General features: G+C 46.0%; 1 protein-coding gene across 1 annotated transcript in view; it reads right to left on the bottom strand.

The window, feature by feature from the left end:
• ADAM12 (ADAM metallopeptidase domain 12) overlaps positions 1-19,373 on the bottom strand; it is a 376,200-nt gene that overhangs the window by 101,425 nt on the left and 255,402 nt on the right. Inside the window, exon 6 of the mRNA XM_074383072.1 lies at positions 5,340-5,526. Coding sequence (XP_074239173.1) covers positions 5,340-5,526 — 187 coding nt within the window. The remainder of the gene's footprint in view (positions 1-5,339; positions 5,527-19,373) is intronic.

Raw genomic sequence — 19,373 nt, forward strand, 5'->3', positions numbered from 1 at the left:
AAAGCCTTTCCTCAAACAGGAAGATAAGCCTCTGAGACTGGCCCAACAGTCTCCGTTCCCGGGTGGAGGTAGAGGCATTCTTTGAATCTTGCTCAAGAGAGAAGCAGTTCCTGGGTCTCTCCAAGTCATCACAGCCGAGTTCCCCAGGAGAGATGTCCCCCAGGCAGCCTGCAGGGAGGACTCTGGTAATGGAAACTTAAGTGAGAAAAGCAAGTTGAAATGAAGGCTACAATAAATCCTCATGGCAACTCTTTAATTCTTTTTCACATGGGTCAGACCATTTGTAAAACATGTATTCAGGGTCGCGATCTACCAGGGATGCAGTTTCTGCTAGGCTCTGCGCTGGGTGCTGTGGAGACAGCGTGGAGAGGAAACCCAGTGTCCTTCAAACTCACATTCAGGAAACCCATATCCCCGAAACCCAGTGTCCTTCGGAAACTCATATTCTGGTGGGGGCTGGGCGAAGGTGAGCCCATGCAGAATGAACAAAAGTAAGAGAGCGTCTGTGCAAAGTACAACAAAGGAAACCAACAGCGTTCTGTAGGAAGGATGAAGCCGGGCAGTGGCAGCTGCAGCGGTGGTCTAAGGTAGCTGAGGCCTGAAGGGTGAGAAGCAGGCATGTGTGGAACAATTGTGGGAACAGAGTTTCAGGTAGATGGAAGGGCAACAGCGGATGTCCTGAGGCTGGGCAGGGCTTGTGGGTGTTGGGAACAGGCCGTATGGCTGGAGTCTGGCGAATGTGGGAAAACAGTGGATGGGAGGAGGTGGAAGATGGGGACGGGACAGAGGGGCCATGGCAAGGATGGTGAGTGACAGTCTAATAATATAAGAGCAGGGGGGTCTTGAATGTGAGATTTAAAAAATACTGGGGCTGGATGCGGTGGCTCAGGCCTATAATCCCAACACTTTGGGAGGCAGAGGCGGGAGAATCACTTGAGGTCAGGAGTTTGAGACCATCCTGGTCAACATGGTGAAACCCTGTCTCTACTAAAAATACAAAAATTAGCCGGGTATGGTAGTGCACAACATTTATATATACACACACATATATATACATATGTGTGTGTGTGTGTGTGTGTGTGTATATATATATATATACATATATATATGTGTAGCTCTGGCTACTAGAAGGAGAATGGATTCTGAGGGCATGATATTGGAAGCTGAGAATGCAGCAAGGAGGCCGTGTGGTCGTCCAGGTGAGAGGTGGCAGTCATGATGGACATGGGCAGCCACAGACAGGCAAGCCAACTATGCTGTCACAAAAGCCAGAAAACAACAATCACAATGAGACCAGGGCCAATGTTTCCATCACCGGCAAGATCAGCAAATGAAATGAATCAAAAGTCTGGTTTCTTTTCCTCTAGGCAAGAAAAAAAATCGGTATTAGCTCAAGCCAGGCCCATGCCTTGACTCTAATGTCACTTTATGAGTATTTGTAAGTCAAGCCCCAATTTCAGTTAGGAAAAGTCGTCTCCACCATCCTCAACTGTGACTGGTCTGGGGACAACACACTGATCATGTTCACACGGGATGCAGCCTCTGACACCTGGCTGACGTGTAGGCGAGCAGACGCAAACAAATGGGACAATCTGCTCTGAGAATAGGCTGAATCCGGCAAACTGAATCTTAGTAGGGCCAAGTGTGAAGTATTGAGATGAAGCCTAAAAAAAAATGAATGACACAACTGAGATTTATTACTTATTTATCCAGAGTTTTAGTGGATTTGAGACTCACTGGGAATTCACACCTGCAAACCTGGAGCCTCCCCTCACACAAATAACTTCTGCATCTCCAATAACTCCTTATGTTATTTAGCAAGATATTCAAAGCCCAGGGCCAAGAAGAGGCGCTGCCCTATTCCCCACCACCTAGCTTTTCTATTTTTTTTTTTTTTTTGAGATGGAGTTTCACTCTTGTCACCCAGGCTGGAGTGCAGTGGTGTGATCTCGGCTCGCCACAGCCTCCGCCTCCCGGGTTCAAGTGACTCTCCTGCCTCAGCCTCCCGAGTAGCTGAAATTACAGGCACCTGACACCATGCCCAGATAATTTTTGTATTTTTAGTAGAGATGGGGTTTCACCATCTTGGCCAGATTGGTCTTGAACTCCTGACCTCAGGTGATCTGCCCACCTCGGCCTCCCAAAGTGCTGGGATTACAGGCATGATCCATGCACCAGGCCCACACAGCCAAGCTTTAAGAACAACTAAGGTGTAGTAAGAGAACATGGTAGTCTCTAGAGGAGACATGGAAGCAAGTATGGTTGTCAGAGAAGAATCAAGTGTGCCTGTCATAATTAATGAGTTTTCAAACACTTCTGGCCAGTTCCAGATACTCAACTCTTGTTAGACTCTACATATAATATGAGTTACATATTACTTTCGACAAATACCCCATCACTACTGTGGCTTGTATTACACAAATACGATAGGCTGTCTAGAAACACAAAAGCAATAGCACCAGTTCATTTCAGAACGGCCACGTGTGAGAAAGCACAATAGCACCTCCCCACTGTCCGTCCTGTGTGTACACAGTGGCCCAAGCAAACATTTCTTTTCAGATAAGGCAGCAACTTTTCTATTTGACTCATAATTATCCATACTAATGGAGGGGAACAATGGCATAGATAATCCCTAAAGAAAGGGCAATTCAAAAATAATTTACATTTGCCTTTGGGATGTCTTATGTGATTTTCTCCAGTAGATTTACCGTCTTTGTCTCGCTCAGAGCTTGCTTAGGCTGATGTTAAAATTGGTTTGCATTCTTGAATGAGTAGCCGACGGAGAGGGAAGGAGTCCTCCGTGGGGGAGCTGAACAGTAAGGAGGCTTCAGGGTGGACTAAAAGATCCACAGAGAGAAAGAGCTGACGGTGACACTCCCTGCTTCTCTGTGCCCTTCGAGGGGCAACTTGGGTTCTCACTAAAATCTAATGTAGAGCCCTGTAAAAATGACAAACAATAGCTCAGGTTTATATCACAGCCAGTGTGTACCCTGAGCGCAGATTTATTCCCAATGCTCTGTGAAGAAAAACGCAAATGTCTGCAGAAAAATCAAGAGTCTGCAAACCAGTCTTCGCAATAGTTAACATCTAGTGGGGACAGAAAAATGCAGGGAAAAGCAAATGCAGTTGCTGCACTGCATAAACAACATTAGTTAGCAGCCTTTCCATTGATTTTTTAAGAGTGAAATAAAGGCAGGGTAAGTGGGGAAGGAAATGTGCCTTTCATATTTACCATAGGTGCTAACCAAAACAATCTCCCATAGAATTCCAATTTGCAAGGATTCCACGTATTTGAAATTATTTTTCTCATCATTTTCATTACATACATGCATTTGAAGTCAAAGATGCTTTCCCTTCCATAAAAACAATCACAGCTCTTTCTAGAGAGAAATATTGAGAACTGAGTTGACAGCATCGATGCCTTCTCTTTTCAATTTAAAGGATCATTTGCACTAAAATATGCATTATTAACAAAGCACTGTTATTCCCATTCTCCCCAGTTCTCCACAAGTCCAAATGACTGGATTTTACAATCATGCTTCTAGAGAGCTGTAAGCTAAAAGAATTAAAATATGGCTGGCAAGTACACACCAAGTTCGTACTCCTAAATGAAACCACAAACATATTTGAGTGTCATTTAAACCATCAAGTTATAAATCTCATAACGTAGGCAGCGTGCATTCAACAAGGTACTCAAAGAGCCTGGAAAACAAAATGCAACTGTTCTACTTGTTTATGACCGGGAGAGCTACAGCTTCATCACATCTTCTCTGAGGTTTGGAATCAAAGGCAAAAGCTTTGAAGAGTAAAATAAACACGCTGTGGGACCACAGAGGCTGGTCTTTAAATCCATCACTAAGACAGGTAGCCGGGAGAAGCACAGGATGAAAAGTCTCCTAAACTTGTTGGGTGAGGGAGAGGTTGAGGAGGATAATTTTCAAGCTCTGCTCCTTGGGATTAGGATACAGTCTTCTGCCACCAAGCAGCAATGTCAAGGTGAGCCACAGTACCAGATGGAAGAGTTCCTTCCCATCCTGCGATGGGGCAGGAAATGGAAAAAGGTTGTGAGCACCTGCCATAGAAACTCTTAGAAACACATTAGCAAACAGATGACGTGGGCATCACGCAAGCAGAATGCCAGGACTGAAAGAATGAGTGAAAAATTAGAGTGAAAAGTCCTGAACTGGTTCAGAGAAGAGCAGTTTTAGGGGAACAGACACATATTCACAGGTATGAAGGGAATTCTAGAAATGAGAAGGCATTATTTGGGATAACCTCTACTGTTTCCCAGTAGAAACATGATTTAGAATGAACCAAAAATAATATTCATTAAATGTTGAGTGCTAGCAGCGGTCTACCGAAATTAAGTCAGGATACAACAGTGTTAGGAGGAACCCAGAATAAACGTTCCCGGACAGTCAAATATAAGCACAGGAGGAACAGGAAATCTAGAAATGAAAAATCAGGAAATTGTTGATGATTTCCTATCTGTTTCTGCTCATTTAAATTCAGGGCATCCAGCCAAATGTTGGGAACGGTCACCTTTAATCCTTGTTTAAAGAGCTCTACTGTGGCCTCTGTTGCCCGCATAATGCCAGACAGAAAAGGGGCAGGCCGCCCTTTGGGGTAGAGGTTTCATGGGGTTACACAAGCGGACTCCCTCAGGCAACCACTCTTTCTATTGCTGCTGCAAAAAGGAAGACCTTTTATGAGCAGATCCGGGAGCTGGTGGCCAGAAAACACAGACTGCTTGGAAGGTCCCAGGAGGGAATTAGGACAAACATTTGCAGCTTGGACTGTACAGGTAAGCAAGACTCCTGAGCCACACCATGTGGGGGAAGGCCCAATTCACCTCTGCACAATTGTGTGGGCAAAGAGTGAGAATTTTCTGCAAATTATAATGAGAACCCACACTTGCTACTGAAGAAGTCTCTATGTGGTCTTCCGGCTCCAGTGGAAGGAGAGCTGCCAGAGAGTGGGTCAGGGTGCCATGCTGTCTTGCTGGCCATGGTGGGGCCAACCCTGGGCCTAGGACCACAGGAGGATCTCTGGGGAGATTCCGTGAATGATGATTTTGTCATTCTCTGACCCCAACGATGTGACTTTACCCAGCATGTTTTAATGAGTCTGAGGCTGGCATGTGCAATATGGTGATGGAGATTTGGGGTTATGGCTGTGCTTCACCATATAATGTCTACCACTCCCAGATGAACCAGGCACTTCCATCTCCCAGACACACATCATCTAGGTGGCAACATTTCTCCAGATGTCCTAGTGTTGGACATCCATAACTTGGGCTCCTAGCTTCCCAGAAACACAAAGTTGTGTATCCTTCTTACCCTTCTTGCCCATGTCTGAGAGGGCGGCAGGAACACGTTATGTACAGTAAGGTTTGATGTGTTGTGATGCAATCCACACGAACCCCAGACACTTTCCAGGTTCTTCGCTGGGAAGAGTTTGTATCTGTTGGTTGCGTTTTTCATTGGTTCTAAGACATAGGTTTCATTTTCAAACATAATAAGTCCCCTGTTGAAAAAGAAATAAGAAAAAACATGTAATTTAAGGACAGCTTGTTTATGGCTAATGCACAGTTCTTAACAAGAGAGTGAAAAGAGAAATACCGATTTATTTATATTCTCAGAGTTCAATGGGAAAGGATGTTTCTGCCGTATGTTTTCATTGATTCATTCTGCAAATCTTTTGGAAAGTTAGCCTTGGAGTTTTCTTTTGTTTGAAATATTTTATGGTAAAGAATACAGTGCGTTTTGCTTTTGTATGTTTTTATCTTTTTTTTTTGTTAATGTCTCGAAGATATATTGCATGGAAGAATGAGGAAAAAGATGTTTCAACTGCTTAGAAGATAACTGTATCTGAATTACCAGACATATTTCAGAAGGGAAATGTTTAATTTTTTAAAAAATTTCAAGGCCAGGCGTGGTGGCTCATGCCTGTACTCCCAGCACTTTGGGAGGCCAAGGCAGGTGGATCATGAGGTCAGGAGTTAGAGACCAGCCTGGCCAACATAGCGAAACCCCATCTCTACTAAAAATACAAAAAAAATTTAGGTGGGTGTGGTGGAAGACACCTGTAATGCCAACTACTTGGGAGTCTGAGGCAGGAGAATTGCTTCAGTCCAGGAGGCGGAGGTTGCAGTGGGGCACGATCATGCCATTGCACTCCAGCCTGGGAGAGAGTGCAAGACTCAAAAATAAAAAATAAAAATAAAAAAATAAAATAAAATTTCGGTAGCCTCAGGGGTACCGCAGATTCTAGTTACATGGAGAAGCTGTGCAATGGTGAAGTCCAGTGCACTCATCACCCGAGCAGTGCACACTGCTCCCCACAGATAGTGTTTGATTCCTCCCCCACCTCCTGCCCTCCCCCTTCTGCATCTCCAATGCCCATTACATTACTCTGGATGCCCACCTGTAACTTACTTTCCACTTAGAAGCGAGAAAATGCTGTTTTTGGTTTTCAATTCCTGAGTTACTTCACTTAGAATAATGGTCCTAGTTCCAACCAAGTTGCTGCAAAGCCATTAGGAAATCTTTTTATAAAAGGACAATTTCTACATCTAATTATTTATCCTTATCAGCCCTATTCCCTAAATAGTTGATGGAATTATAAGAATGAGTATAAATCTATATTTTTTGTATTTCCTTAATGTATGGGAGATGTGTGAATAAAGGAACCCACTTAAGTACACAAAGCATTAGCACTGTTCCTTTGAGGCTGAGGTCTGGGCTCTGGGTCCCGTGTTCAGCTCTTTCTGGAATCGAGGAACACCACAGGGCCCAGTGCCAGCCCAATGCTGCGAGGGCAGCCTCTGGAGTCTGGCAGTTCTGGGTTTGAGTTCAGATCTGTTACTTGCTAGTTATATGACCTTAACTAAGTTTCTTAGTCTCTTTAAGCCCTGGTTTCTTCACCTATAAAATGGGGATAATGGCACCTGCTTGTTAGGGTTGCTATGCCATCCAGTCAAAGCTCTTAGCCCAGGGGGGGCCCCAAGTCAGTGCCTGAGGGGTGGTAGCTCTCTTTGCTGCTAATAAGGGCAGATCCATGAGTTAGGCATCTGTTAGCATGTTAATCAAAGGACTGACTATTTCAGGCAAGTCCTATATTTTGTTAACCCATCTGCTCATAGGAACACTGGTCACTCATGGCTCCCTGATATAAAAGATAACATTAATAATATAAATACATTTCTGGAATGACAATAACTAAGAAAGAACCTTTTGAACCAACCGTTAGGTTTGGGAATAAAAGCATAGATTCTTTTTAAAAATGGACAAATTTGCTGAAGACTCTAACCTGCAGAGACAGAAGGTGACATTTAGCCATGGACCATGACACATGTCTGACCTTCTGGAGCTCACAGCTAAGGCCATGTCCCACTCCCTGGAATGAGTAATACTAGCCTTAGACTGCCAGGTTCCTTCGAATGATGGGGACTTTGGCCTGCAGGTTGTTTTTCACTTCTCTCTTTGCTAAGGTGGGGCAGAGAAGTGCTTTAATTTGAAAGGTGCTTCCTGAGGCTGAGAGAAAGGTTTTCTTTGGAGAAATCACATTTTGGGTAACAGCAAACTGGCAGCTCTGAATTCCCACGTGTTTAGTACCTTACGTTATTTAGCAAGGTGACCACGATCTCTCCACTTAAGAAACACACAAAATCTTCAAGCAAAATTCATCTCACTGGAAAGGGACCCTTCTAATCCAGTGACTACTAACCTTTCATGAGGTATGAATCTCCTTAGACTCTCCCTAGAACAAGTCACACACACACCTGTAGGGGCTAAGGGAAAAATTTTCCCCTTTGCCCTCTGAAGCTTCACTAAACGTCAACTGACAAAAGGCAGAAATATTATAGGAGAAAAGACAATATTATTTAACATGTATGGCACGGGTGACTTACAGAAGAATGATTACTCAATGGGGATACGGATGGTTATAGACCACTCTTGCTAGGAGAAAGGGAGACAGAGATGCATGGATAATTTTAGGGGATGAGCAAATGATTTTTAGGGGAATTAATTGGGCTTGAAGAACATACAATGGCCTGGGACCAAATCCTTTCCGCCTGCAGAGCAGACTATGGTTTATGACAAAAGTCTGTCTGGCTGTGCCGACAGGCTTCACTCCTTCTTCCTGTGATGTTAATGAAAACTCACAGAGGGACCAAAGTGAATGATTTCTTTTTTGGAGGGTCTATAGTTTAGGCAGATAAGGGAACTTCAGAGAACAACTCCATCCTGTGCTTTGGGAGAGACAGATGGGGTAAACATGGGTGCCAGGGGCCAGAGAGACCTTGAGGGTTTTCCTTCAGCTCAGTACGTAGAGAGCCCCAACATACACCACCACCACATTTCGCTAATTAATACAGACGAATTAATTCCTTATTATTTAACTGGCTTACTCCACCAATCCTGTTTCATGAGTTGTTATGGGCAATGGGAGAAACAGGTATACCACACTCAGGATGCTTGTATCCTAATTGATAACGCATCAAGATACCTGGGACAATTAGAAATCACGTGAGAGCTAAGATATACATTCGAACTGTAACAGTTAATGCTTCAGAGAAGAGGGAGTCCAATGTAGTTGGGAGTAACTAAAACATTTTTTAATATTTTCAAATCCCAAATTTGTAGAAGTTGTTAGGTAGTCACAAAAATGTTCTCATGTCTCTTTTAAGTCATCCGAAGGCCAGACTGATGAAAAGTCATGATATGAACTGTCGTCTCCTCGACACTTGCGTCCATGTGTGTCACCAAAGAGATCATTCAGGGATTACTTTGGTTATCAACTCTGTGGAGTGGCTTGTGTTTTCTCTTTCTCTGAAATGTTCTTTATGAAATAAAATGTAGATTTCTAACTTTGGAATATGTAGAAGAGGATTTTTGTTTATTAAGGTTGGTTTTTAAAAACCTAAATTAAGGACATGAACTTTAAAAAATAGGCAAGTGGAAGCGGGGAGCAGTGGCTCACGCCTGCAATCCCAGCACTTTGGGAGGCTGAGGTGGGTGGATCACCTGAGGTCAGGAGTTCGAGACCAGCCTGGCCAACATGATGAAACCCCATCTCTACTAAAAATACAAAAAGTAGCCTGGAGTGGTGGTACACACATGCAGTGCCAGCTACTCGGGAAGCTGAGGTGGGAGCATTGCTTGAACCTGGGAGGCAGAAGGTCTAGTGAGCCAAGATTATGCCACTGCACTCCAGCCTGGGTGACAGGGTGAGAGAGACTCCCTCTCTAAAAAAAAAAAAAAAAAAAAAAAAAAAAAAAAAAAAAAAAAAAAAAATAGGTCAGGGGAAAATAGAAATGAACACCATCGATTCTGCCCTAAAAAGAAAATGGCAGTAACATTTCATTTTGTATTGCAACATTTTCAATTTTACATTGGATCTAAATAAGCTGAACACTTACTATAAAATATGTCACCATGTTCTAATCATGAGAAGTGAATTACTGAAAAAGTTTTTCTACTTAGTGGAAAAATTCTAGCAATTGTTACTTAGATATAAAACTATTCTCTTATCTTTTTTTATCTTTTAAGTCATCCAAAGGCCAGATGTTGAGAAACCAGGGTGAAGGCCTTCCCTTTTCTGCAAACCATTGGAAGCCTATAATAAGCTTAATTAAATAATTGCTTTGGACTGTCTTGGGTATAATTAATCATTTAGCTCTAAAGATTGCTGGAAACAACAGTGGACACAAAATTCAAGCATTCAGGGTTTGCGAGATACAACATTTTGATGTTCTCACAGCCCTAGTGGCCCTGAGTTAGATAAGTGAATGTAATTTGTTAAGTTGAATGTCATAGATATTTAGTTGTAAACTTGAAACTGGTTAATCTCAGAGCATGGAATTTAAATCCAGTGGACTTTGCATGTGGGGTTCTTTCTCCCTTGGTAACGAAGGGGGAAAAGGTGAGAAGAAAGTCTCCAATGTTGGGGAAAGATGAAGACGGTGGGCTCCCTCTCTAGAGGGACAGGAGGTCAGCCAGCCATCGCCACAGACTCAGGCCAAGTTCTGGGGCAGAGAGAAAGGGGTTCTCAGGGTGGTCAGGGTCACCCCCTGCCGCACTCTTCTAGGGTCCAGATTCTGGGCTGTGCTCCACACGTTGATCCCTCTGCTGCTGACCATGGCTGCAGCTCTTGCCATGACCCCGCTGTCCAAGGTGCACAGGTGGCAGAGGTGGGGACCCAGTCGGGACCTGTGTGTCCCAAGCTTGGTCCTCTCAACCCCACACTCGCCTGCTTCCCTTTGTGCAGTTTTGAGAGGGATGAGGGGCCGGGAACCAGCAAGAGCATGAAAAAAGCGGCTGGGCGTCGTGGTGACTCACGCCTGTAATCCAAGCACTTTGGAGGCCAAGGCGGGCGGATCACCTGAGGTCAGGAGTTCAAGACCAGCCTGACCAACAAACATGGTGAAACCCCATCTTAAAAAAAAAAAAAAAAGAATAAAAAAGAAAAATAAAAGAAAAAAGCAGAATTAGAAAAGAAAAGGACTAGAATTAGAAAGAGAAAATGGAGCCACTGCTTTAAAAGCCAGCAGCCTTCCTTTACAACGTGAAATTCTGTTGTTTTGCCTTGACTGGAAACAGAGGAATCCATTAAAATTTTATTAGTTGATTATTTGAGCTTTCAAAGTGAACACTCAGGAGACCTATATTTCCTCAAGATAAGTTTTTGTCCTTCGGAAAATTCCATTTTTAATCTCCAAAGCCGGGGTGCAGCAGGCACCAGGGCCACCTCGTGTTGTCTGATCCTGATTTTCCTGACGGCGTCCCGGCAAGCAGGAGGGGGGCACATGGATTTTGACTGCCTGTAATAAGATGATGATTAGAAAACATGAATTATCCCAGCTGGTTCCGTGTCCAGCTGCTAACTGAATTTCCTAGAAAAAGACTTTTGGTCTCGGTGTGGTGATGTCAATCATACGGTGGAAAAGCGGTTGGCATAAAATTTAATTTGGGATTTCTTTTTTTTTGGAGGAACTTGTGGGTAAAATTAATATCTCACCTCATACATGTTTGATAAACAGTCGGGGTAGCAGTATTACTTAACACATAAGTGCCACAGGGCTTCAGTAATTTCCATGTGAACTACTCAGGTACAATCAAAACAAATATGCTTTATCCCTTTACTGTGTGGAAGGCACTAGGCTGGACATGCAAAGACATCTTGCCCGTGGTTCCCATGTCAAATAGAACTCATGACCAGGGAGTGGGAGCGCGACAGAAGAGGTTAAGAGTTTCAACTGTGACAAAACATATTAAGAGTAGTAATTTCCAAGGGCTAGGCTCAGTGGCCCATGCCTGTAATCCCGGCACTTTGGGAGCCGAGACTGAAAGATCACTTGAGGTCAGGAGTTCCAGTTCAGCCTGGGCAACACTGTGAAACCCCATTTCTACCAAAGATACAAAAATTAGCTGTGCATGGTGGTGCATGCCTGTAATCCCAGCTACTTGGGAGGCTGCGGTTGGAGGATCACTTGAACCTGGGAGGCGGAGTTTGCAGTGAGCCAAGATTACACTACTGTACTCTAGCCTGGGCAACCGAGTGAGTGAGACACCGCCTCAAAAAAAAAAAGTGTTATTACCAGCACATCAATAATAATAATAGGAGCTATGATGTATAAAAAGATTCCCTGAGTCAGGCTCCTTTTTAAAATTACAGCGTTATATAAAAATAGTTCACATAACATTAAGTTCACCCCTTGAACGCGTGAGATCCAATGGTCTTTAGCATATTCACTAAGTCATGTAAACATCACACTGTCTAACTACAGAACATGTTCATTATTCCCCCCCAAAATTCTGGACCTATCAACAGTCACTCTCGATGCTTCATGGTCCCCATGAGCCAGGCTTTCGAATGTATTATTTTCTCTAATATTTATGGCAATCCTATAAAGCAGATAACATGAGCCCAATTCACTAATGAGGAAAATAAAGATGAGAGCCCCAGGTCACTGTAGGGGGTAGAATAGTGTCCCCGTCCCCTAGAAAAGATATGTTTAAGTCTCAATCTCTGGACCTGTGAATGTGACCTTATTTGGAAAAGGGACTTTGCAAATGTAATTCAATTAAGGATCTCAAGATGAGATTGTCCTGGATTAGGGTGGGCCATGAATCTAACGACACATGTCCTCAACTGAAGAGGAGACACAGGCGCAGGGAAGAAGGCCAAGTGAAGCAGAAGGCGGAAATGGGAGTGACAGTTCCAAGTCAATGCACACCCAGCGATGGCCACAAGCCACCCGAAGCCAGGTGGGAGGCGTGGAAGGGATTCTTCCATAGACCCTGCAGAAGAAGAAACCAGTCCCGCTGACCCCTTGATTTCAGACTTCTGGCCTTCAGAACAGTGAGAGACCAGAGTTCTGTTGTTTGAAGCCATTCAGTTTATGGCAGTTTGTTAAGGGAGCCCTGTGAAACAGACACAGCCATACAGCTGAGGAGCGGCAGAGCCAAGATGTCCCAGTCGGGACCTGGCTCCTGGGCCTGGTCACTCATCCTCATCACACTGGATGGTCGGCCTCCTCTGCAGGGTCACGCACAGCCCTCATGCTGGGAATGACCTTCCAGGCTGATGTATGACCTTCAAGGTCCAGGCTAGCCAACCCTTCTTTCCGGATCCCCAGCATCTGGGGCCCTTCTGCAGAATTCCTCACGTGGTTTTGTGCAACCTGCTTCCTGTCACTTACAACATTTTATTCCATTGATCTCTGAATCCCTTTACACACCCAGGAAACATTTTCCTTATTTCTGTTGTTTTTCTCAGAACTGGCACTGCAACGGGCATGGTCACATGTGTCCAGTAGGTGCGTAAGTGATCACTAAATATTTGTGGGACTATTGTACCAGCATCAGACTCAATTAGTGGCTTTGGCATGTGAGCCATGGAGAGCCCTGGGGGGCTGGAATGCAGTGGGTTGGCGGGATCTACGATATGATTAAGGAGTGTTTTTGAAATAAGATCTTCAAGAATGTGCAATGTGATGATGAAGGGAGGGGAAGAGATGGAAGTGGAGGAGGCAATTTTCAAATCTAAGAGGGAGTTTGAATGAGGATGGTGACAGAAGAGCGGGATGAAAGAGCTGCCACAGGGGACAGCATGCAGGGCCTGGGTGGCTGAGGTAGGTGACAGAAATCTCCCTGGGGTCAGGCGTATTGGCTTGAGATGGTGTGGACCTTCTGGACAAGAGGTCAGGTAGAGAGCCAGTCTGGGGACCTACCCAGAGGAGTTTGGATTAAGACGTCCTGAGTTTTGAGTGACAGTAGAGCCTGGGGAGAGCTGAGAGACTTGACCTTCGGTGTCCTTCAGAGTAGATGGCACCAGCAAAACCACCGTAGCTTCCTAGGGCCTGTGCGACGAAGCCTCTCACTAACTCACACACGTGTCCAAGATTCCTGCGAACAGCTGAGGTGGGCTCCCAGGGATGGCTCTCACCAGAGTTCACCCGGAAGTCCAAAGACCTCCGTGGGAGGACACAGAAGGGAAGCAGGGTAGAAACCTGGCTTGAGACACTTGGCCAGAGGTTGGAGGAGGCCAGGTGGGCTAGTCAGACAGATGCTGGCGGAGCAAGTGCCACGAATGCAAAGGTGAGGGTCAAAGTGGTTCTACCTCCGTTCCACGGCAATTTCCTCCTTCATACGATCTACTGCACTTTAAATCGTTTTTAAAAAGTGGATTGGCCAGAATGACGGTTATACCATCTGACCTTTGGGAGGGCCCATCTATTCCTGCACTATTTCCGGAGTACTTGTAACATGCCAGGGTCTAGGACACAGCTGTGTTGGGGCACCTGGTCCCGGCCACGTCCATGCACCTGACCTTCTGGGGCGTTAGATCCATGCACTGCAGTTCTTGTAGCATAGCAGGTGCTGTGTAAATATGTGTTTATATCCCTGTCTAAAGGCCCCGTGTAGAATGAGGCATGGCAGTTACCCAGGTGTGGGGCAAGGAAGGACAGGGGTGGGCCGTAAGACAGGGACATAAACAGCTATTCCCAAGGCACCTGCTCTGCTCTGGGAACTGCAACGTCTGAGAAAACGCATGACAGCACACAGCTGAGCCCGATGGCGAGGAGATGGCGACACCAGGGGAGGCTTCTGGGAGGAGGAAGCAGTGATTGACTTGGGCCTTGAGGGGAGGGTGGATATTTCAAAGTCAAAAGGGAGAGCGGGGAGTGGTGTGTCCCAGGCAGCGGGGCAGCACGATGCATGTCAGGCCACGCTCTGGAAACAGCCAAAAAACAGCGTGGTGGGAATAGGGTGGTTTCCTCGGGAGGGAGATGGTGGGACTGGAAAAGGTTGGATCCAAATTGAGCAGGAGGTATAGCCAAACATGTATGGACCCAGGGTCAGTCAGGCTTGGGTTTAAGATGGAGTTTTGCCCACTATCACTGAGAGGCTGGGAGAAAGTCACTTTCTCAGTCTCTGCTTTTCACCTGTAAACCAAGGAGCATGATATCTGCTTGTGGCTTCTGTGAGCTTCCCAGGTGGACAAGGAGAAGTGTGATGCCGAGCAGGAGAGGCCCCTGTCTGCAGCTAGGATGAGGAGCTGGGTCAGGATCTGGTGATGTGGGGATGGGGTAAAAGGCTTTGTGAGGATGGTGATTTCCAGGTGAAAAGTGCGTGACAGCAGCGCTGGGGTTGGGGAACGAGTTCCAGGCCCCTGAGGGTGCCGTGCCTGAGTCGGCTCCTCGGGTGACAGTAACGCCTGCCCCATCCTCATGAAACCAGGGATCATAACAATGATGACAAATAAAGTATGAACAACCCCGATGATCAGCCCCACCCCCCACGGAGTGGGTACGCATCTGTGTGGTGTGCGTGTGGGCATGTGTGCAAGTGTGCACACGTGTGAGTATGTGCACACCTTGTGCTCAGGTGTCTCCAACCCCATCTAAAAAGGAAAAAAACTATGATTACAACCAGTCTCTAGTGCACGATCTGATCCAGATACCACTTTCTCATCTAGCAAGTTTGCTTGGCTTGGGTCTTAGAAAGCACATGCGGGCCCTCAAGAAACTCGGCTTCAGTTGAACGTCTGTGCCTGCAGGTGATGAAGACTTGGGGCTCACTCCCACAGCAAGAGCCCATGGGACTCCTCCTGCCAGACACCTGAGTCTGCACTGAGAGGGAGGAGCAAGAGAACCAGAAAAATAAGGGAAGGACAACCTTTTCCCTCCAGGAGCTCACCGTCCAGCCAGAAGCTGGAGGGGTGGGAACTTGGCATTTAGGAACAAACTCAGAAGAGGGGTGCATGGCTGTTTTGATGTTCCAGCAGGAGCATGACAGGGCTGGACGTCTGTCCCATTACAAGGTACAGCAGGTCAGCTCCCCTGGGCCCAGAGCTGGATTCTCTCTCCATCTCAGCAACGGTTTGATGCCTGCGCCCTGCAGAGCTGTGGATTACCCGACGCTCGCGGCAGTGTCTCCAGGCTTCCTGGCTGGCAGGAATGAGAGGCACCAAGCTGTGAGAGCAAATGGGGGACCAGACTGTAAATGGGGGAGGAGAATCACAAGCACTGCACCCAAACCGTATTCACTGGAAGCTGCGCATCCACGGGAGACATATGACATGGGACAAAATTAGCGTATGGCCTCCACGTCACATTCAACTTGGAGTCATTTCAGAGTAAGAATCAACTCCACGCTGAACTCCTTTTCATGACCGATTTTCGGCGCTGCACTTCATTCCCCCCATTCAAGAGGTCTCCTCTTTAACGCCCCTTTCTACTGAGATCTTATGCTCTTTTTCTCTCCATATCCTTTTCACTTCAAGCTTCAAATGATGAAGAGCAACTTGGGTTCCCTGCTGCCCACTGATGATCCCTGTTTCTGAAGCAATGTGGGATGTCCTTTCTCTGCAAAACTGGAATCTATTGGGCTGTAATTAATATGTCTTCTAGGACTCCCAAGCTTCCGTCCACGTTCCTGGATCTTAATGTGTTTTTGGAGCACACCACGTTTAATACAATGTTTAATCCCTGTTTTCTTTCTTAACGTCTACCAGGCTGGTGCTACTCTAGTTGCATTTTCTTCCCCTTTATTTCCAGTCTCAATCAATTCTTCTGTCAGGGAGCAGTTGATCGAATACAGCTTCCCCTCGCTCCGGTCTGATTCTTGACTTGAAAGATCATAAAGTTGACGGCACAGCTCCGGAATTTCTCTGTTGATGCACGGTCTGCTGCTTTTGTAACAACAGCACAAAGATCTGGGAAGTCAGAATTCTCAGGAGCGCCCACAGCGAGGCGTTCATTAGACCCACGGAGTGTTCCTCGCCACCATTCCCAGTCCCTCTTGGTGGCTGATACCACACGATGTAGCACTTACTCTTCTGACTTTTCCTGAAATCCCAGATGCTACAATTTCACAATATTCTTTTCTGCCAAATGATGGGTCTATGCCTGCTCCTGGGGAATGGGAGGTGAACGTGAAGACTCAGACATGAGAGAGTCTGGCCAGTGAGGTCATCGCCGCCATGCGGAAGGAACTAGCAACACTGGCAGTTGCCTGCACTTTGCGGGAGGCTGAAAGCTAAGGCAGCGTGCCTGGGAAGAGGGATGGAGGGTCGTGACGGAGTGACAAGCCTGTGGGAGGATTTGTCTTACTTGGATATTACTCCAGGAATACTTCCCCAGTTGCTCTATTGAGTTAAAGTCACTGGCTTATAAGTTGTTTTATTAAGGTAAATAGGAGCTATTAGGAACACCTGGGAGATAACCCTTTTCTCTTTGATAGCCCTATAAAGATAACCCAAAAGTTATCCAGCCAATCCTGGATGTTGCCACTGACGGCTGATCTCAGTCATCAATGACTTAAAATTTCTTCATAATTGTCGCTGGAAGAAGCCTATTTGTTTCTGACTGTCCCTGGCATTCAGCTGTCTTTTTTTTTTTTTTTTCCTCCTGGCAAAAGCTCACTGCATTTCTTCGGTACATTCACCCCTTCCCTGCTCCCTGCCTCAGGGGCCCTGGGTGCAGTTTTCCTTCAACCTGGTCCAGGGTATAGGCCCGTAACCTGTTTGACCAGACCACTGAGCTCCACGCTGGCCACTGTGATTGTTACACAGACGAGCGAGTGGCCCGGGTAGAGCCACTGAGATGTGTTTAGACGACCTCCACCGAGCTTGGAAGAGAGACCCTCATTCTTCCACTTGCTTTTGGAGCATGGAAGCCTCATGCTGCCAGCAATCCCTTTGTCACCAACAAAACAAAACAAAAACCGCCTACTATGGACTGAATGTTTACGCACCCTGCACATTCATATGTTAGAGCCATCGCCCCATGTGGCGGTATCAGGAGATGGGGCCTTTGGGAGCTGATGAGGCTTAGATGAGATCATGAGGGAAACCCCATGATGGGATCTGTGCCTATATAAAGGACACCAGAGCTTCCTCCCTTGGTGCATGCACAAAGAGAGGTCATGTGAGCACACAGCAAGCTGATGACTGCCAAGAAGCCAAGAAAAGAGGCCTCAGGAGGAAATCTATCTTGTCAGCACACTGATCTTGGACTTTCCAGGCTCAATAACTGTGAGAAATAAACGTTTAGGGTTTAAGCCAACCAGTCTATGGTATTTTGTTTTGGCAGCCCATGCTAAGATAGTGCCTGAGAATGAAACTAACACAGAAGAAGGTAGAGGCTCGAGATAGAAAATAGACCCTGATCATATTAGTTGGGACTCTGGATCCAGCCTGGAGCCATGCCTGGACTTTTCAGTAGCACAAGCCTATCTCCATGTTACTTTGGTTTCCTTAAAGTCAGTTTGAATTAGCTTTTCTCTTTTTTACTTACATTGGCCTTAAGGCCAAATTGAAGGCTGAAAATACCCAGCCTTCAATGCATGACCTTTGAACTAAGAGGTCCCCCTTTCGAGGCCCCAGAGAGGCAAAATCGTCATGTGTGGATTTCCCTTCCCAAGTGTGCGTGGTCCTTCCTACCAGGGCCTTGTGCGTCTCTGCCCTGGTCCCTACAGGAGCAGCATAGCTTTGCAAGGCATTTTCCCAAGAGTGCTGCATGAACACACTTTGATGACTAGTCCAGTCTCAGAATCACAGAACAAAGACTGTCTCAAGATGCTCCCTGGAGGTGGGCACAGGTCTTGGCTTCCCTAGAGGTCACTGTACGTGTTTACTGTTTCTCCCCTGGCACCCATCTAGGGGAGAAACAAACTCAAACTTTGTTTGAACATGCAAACTTCCCACCATGCAAACTAGGGCTCAGAGAGGCCCAGTGACCTACGGGTTGTCACAAAGCGAATTCACCACGCTATCGTGTTCTCGGGTGAGAACACGTAGCATCTGAGGTGAAGGAGTGGGGAGGCCAAAGGACATCTGATCACCTTTGTGACTCCTGGTGATCTCGCCTTTGCACTTCCCTTCTGACCTCATTTCTTCCCACTGCCTCCCTGTCCCTGTCCACTCTGGTCACCTTGCTGCTCTGGGAATATCCCAGGCATCCTTATGCTTCAGGAGCTTTGCACACACTCTTCTCTCTGACATGCTATCTACATCATCTAAAAGACTCACCTCACCTCCTCCAGAGCCTCCCTGACCACCCACTGCCTTTCCTGTCCTCCGTCTCAGCTTTGTGTTCCCATGATCCTTGGCGTCATGTATCTTACTATGTCCTCTGTCTGTTCCTTCCACTAGGAAGTGCTCCAGGAAGAACACGTTTTGTTCAGTGCTGTGACCCCAGAACCTGGAATTGGCAATGAGGAAGCACTCAAGGAATGTTTTGGGAATGAATGAATAACTGGAGAGAAACAAATTCAAACCACAAGGCACCTCCTTCACTTTTCAGAGTAGCAGACATCTTAAAGTTCAATTGTGTTGTATAAAATATAGAATAGAAAAATGCTTTTAAAAAATAGAATGTAAAAATGCTTTTAAAAGATAAGGCAGGTATGTGGAAATGTGTGTGTGTCCATGCGAGTGTGTGTGCTCATTCAGTGATTTGGGTCTGTATTGGCTGACCTGGAGAGTAACAGATAGGGCTGGGTAACAAAAGAAAGCTGTAGAATGATGTATATGACATGACTCTATGTTTATAAAGACAAAAAATACACACCCCAATCTCTGACTGTGTGTTTACATGTACAAGGAATGAGAAAGCTGGGAGGGGAACCCCCAGCTTGCATTTTGATCTGAGTAAGACTGGGACGGGATGAGGAGGAAGAGGAATGGCTTTGTGAACATAGTTTTAGGTGTGAGTATGTGAAAGGACCGATGCTGGTATATACTTGGAAATGAATCAGATGTCCTGAGCAATGGGGACACTGTGAGCACACAGAACTCTCACTGTCTGCTGGCTGGAGCAGAAGAGACGGCAATGAAAAGCAAACTGGTAGGTGTGTTGCTGT

This window comes from Saimiri boliviensis, chromosome 12 (assembly GCF_048565385.1).
Source record: "Saimiri boliviensis isolate mSaiBol1 chromosome 12, mSaiBol1.pri, whole genome shotgun sequence".
Lineage (NCBI taxonomy): Eukaryota > Metazoa > Chordata > Mammalia > Primates > Cebidae > Saimiri > Saimiri boliviensis.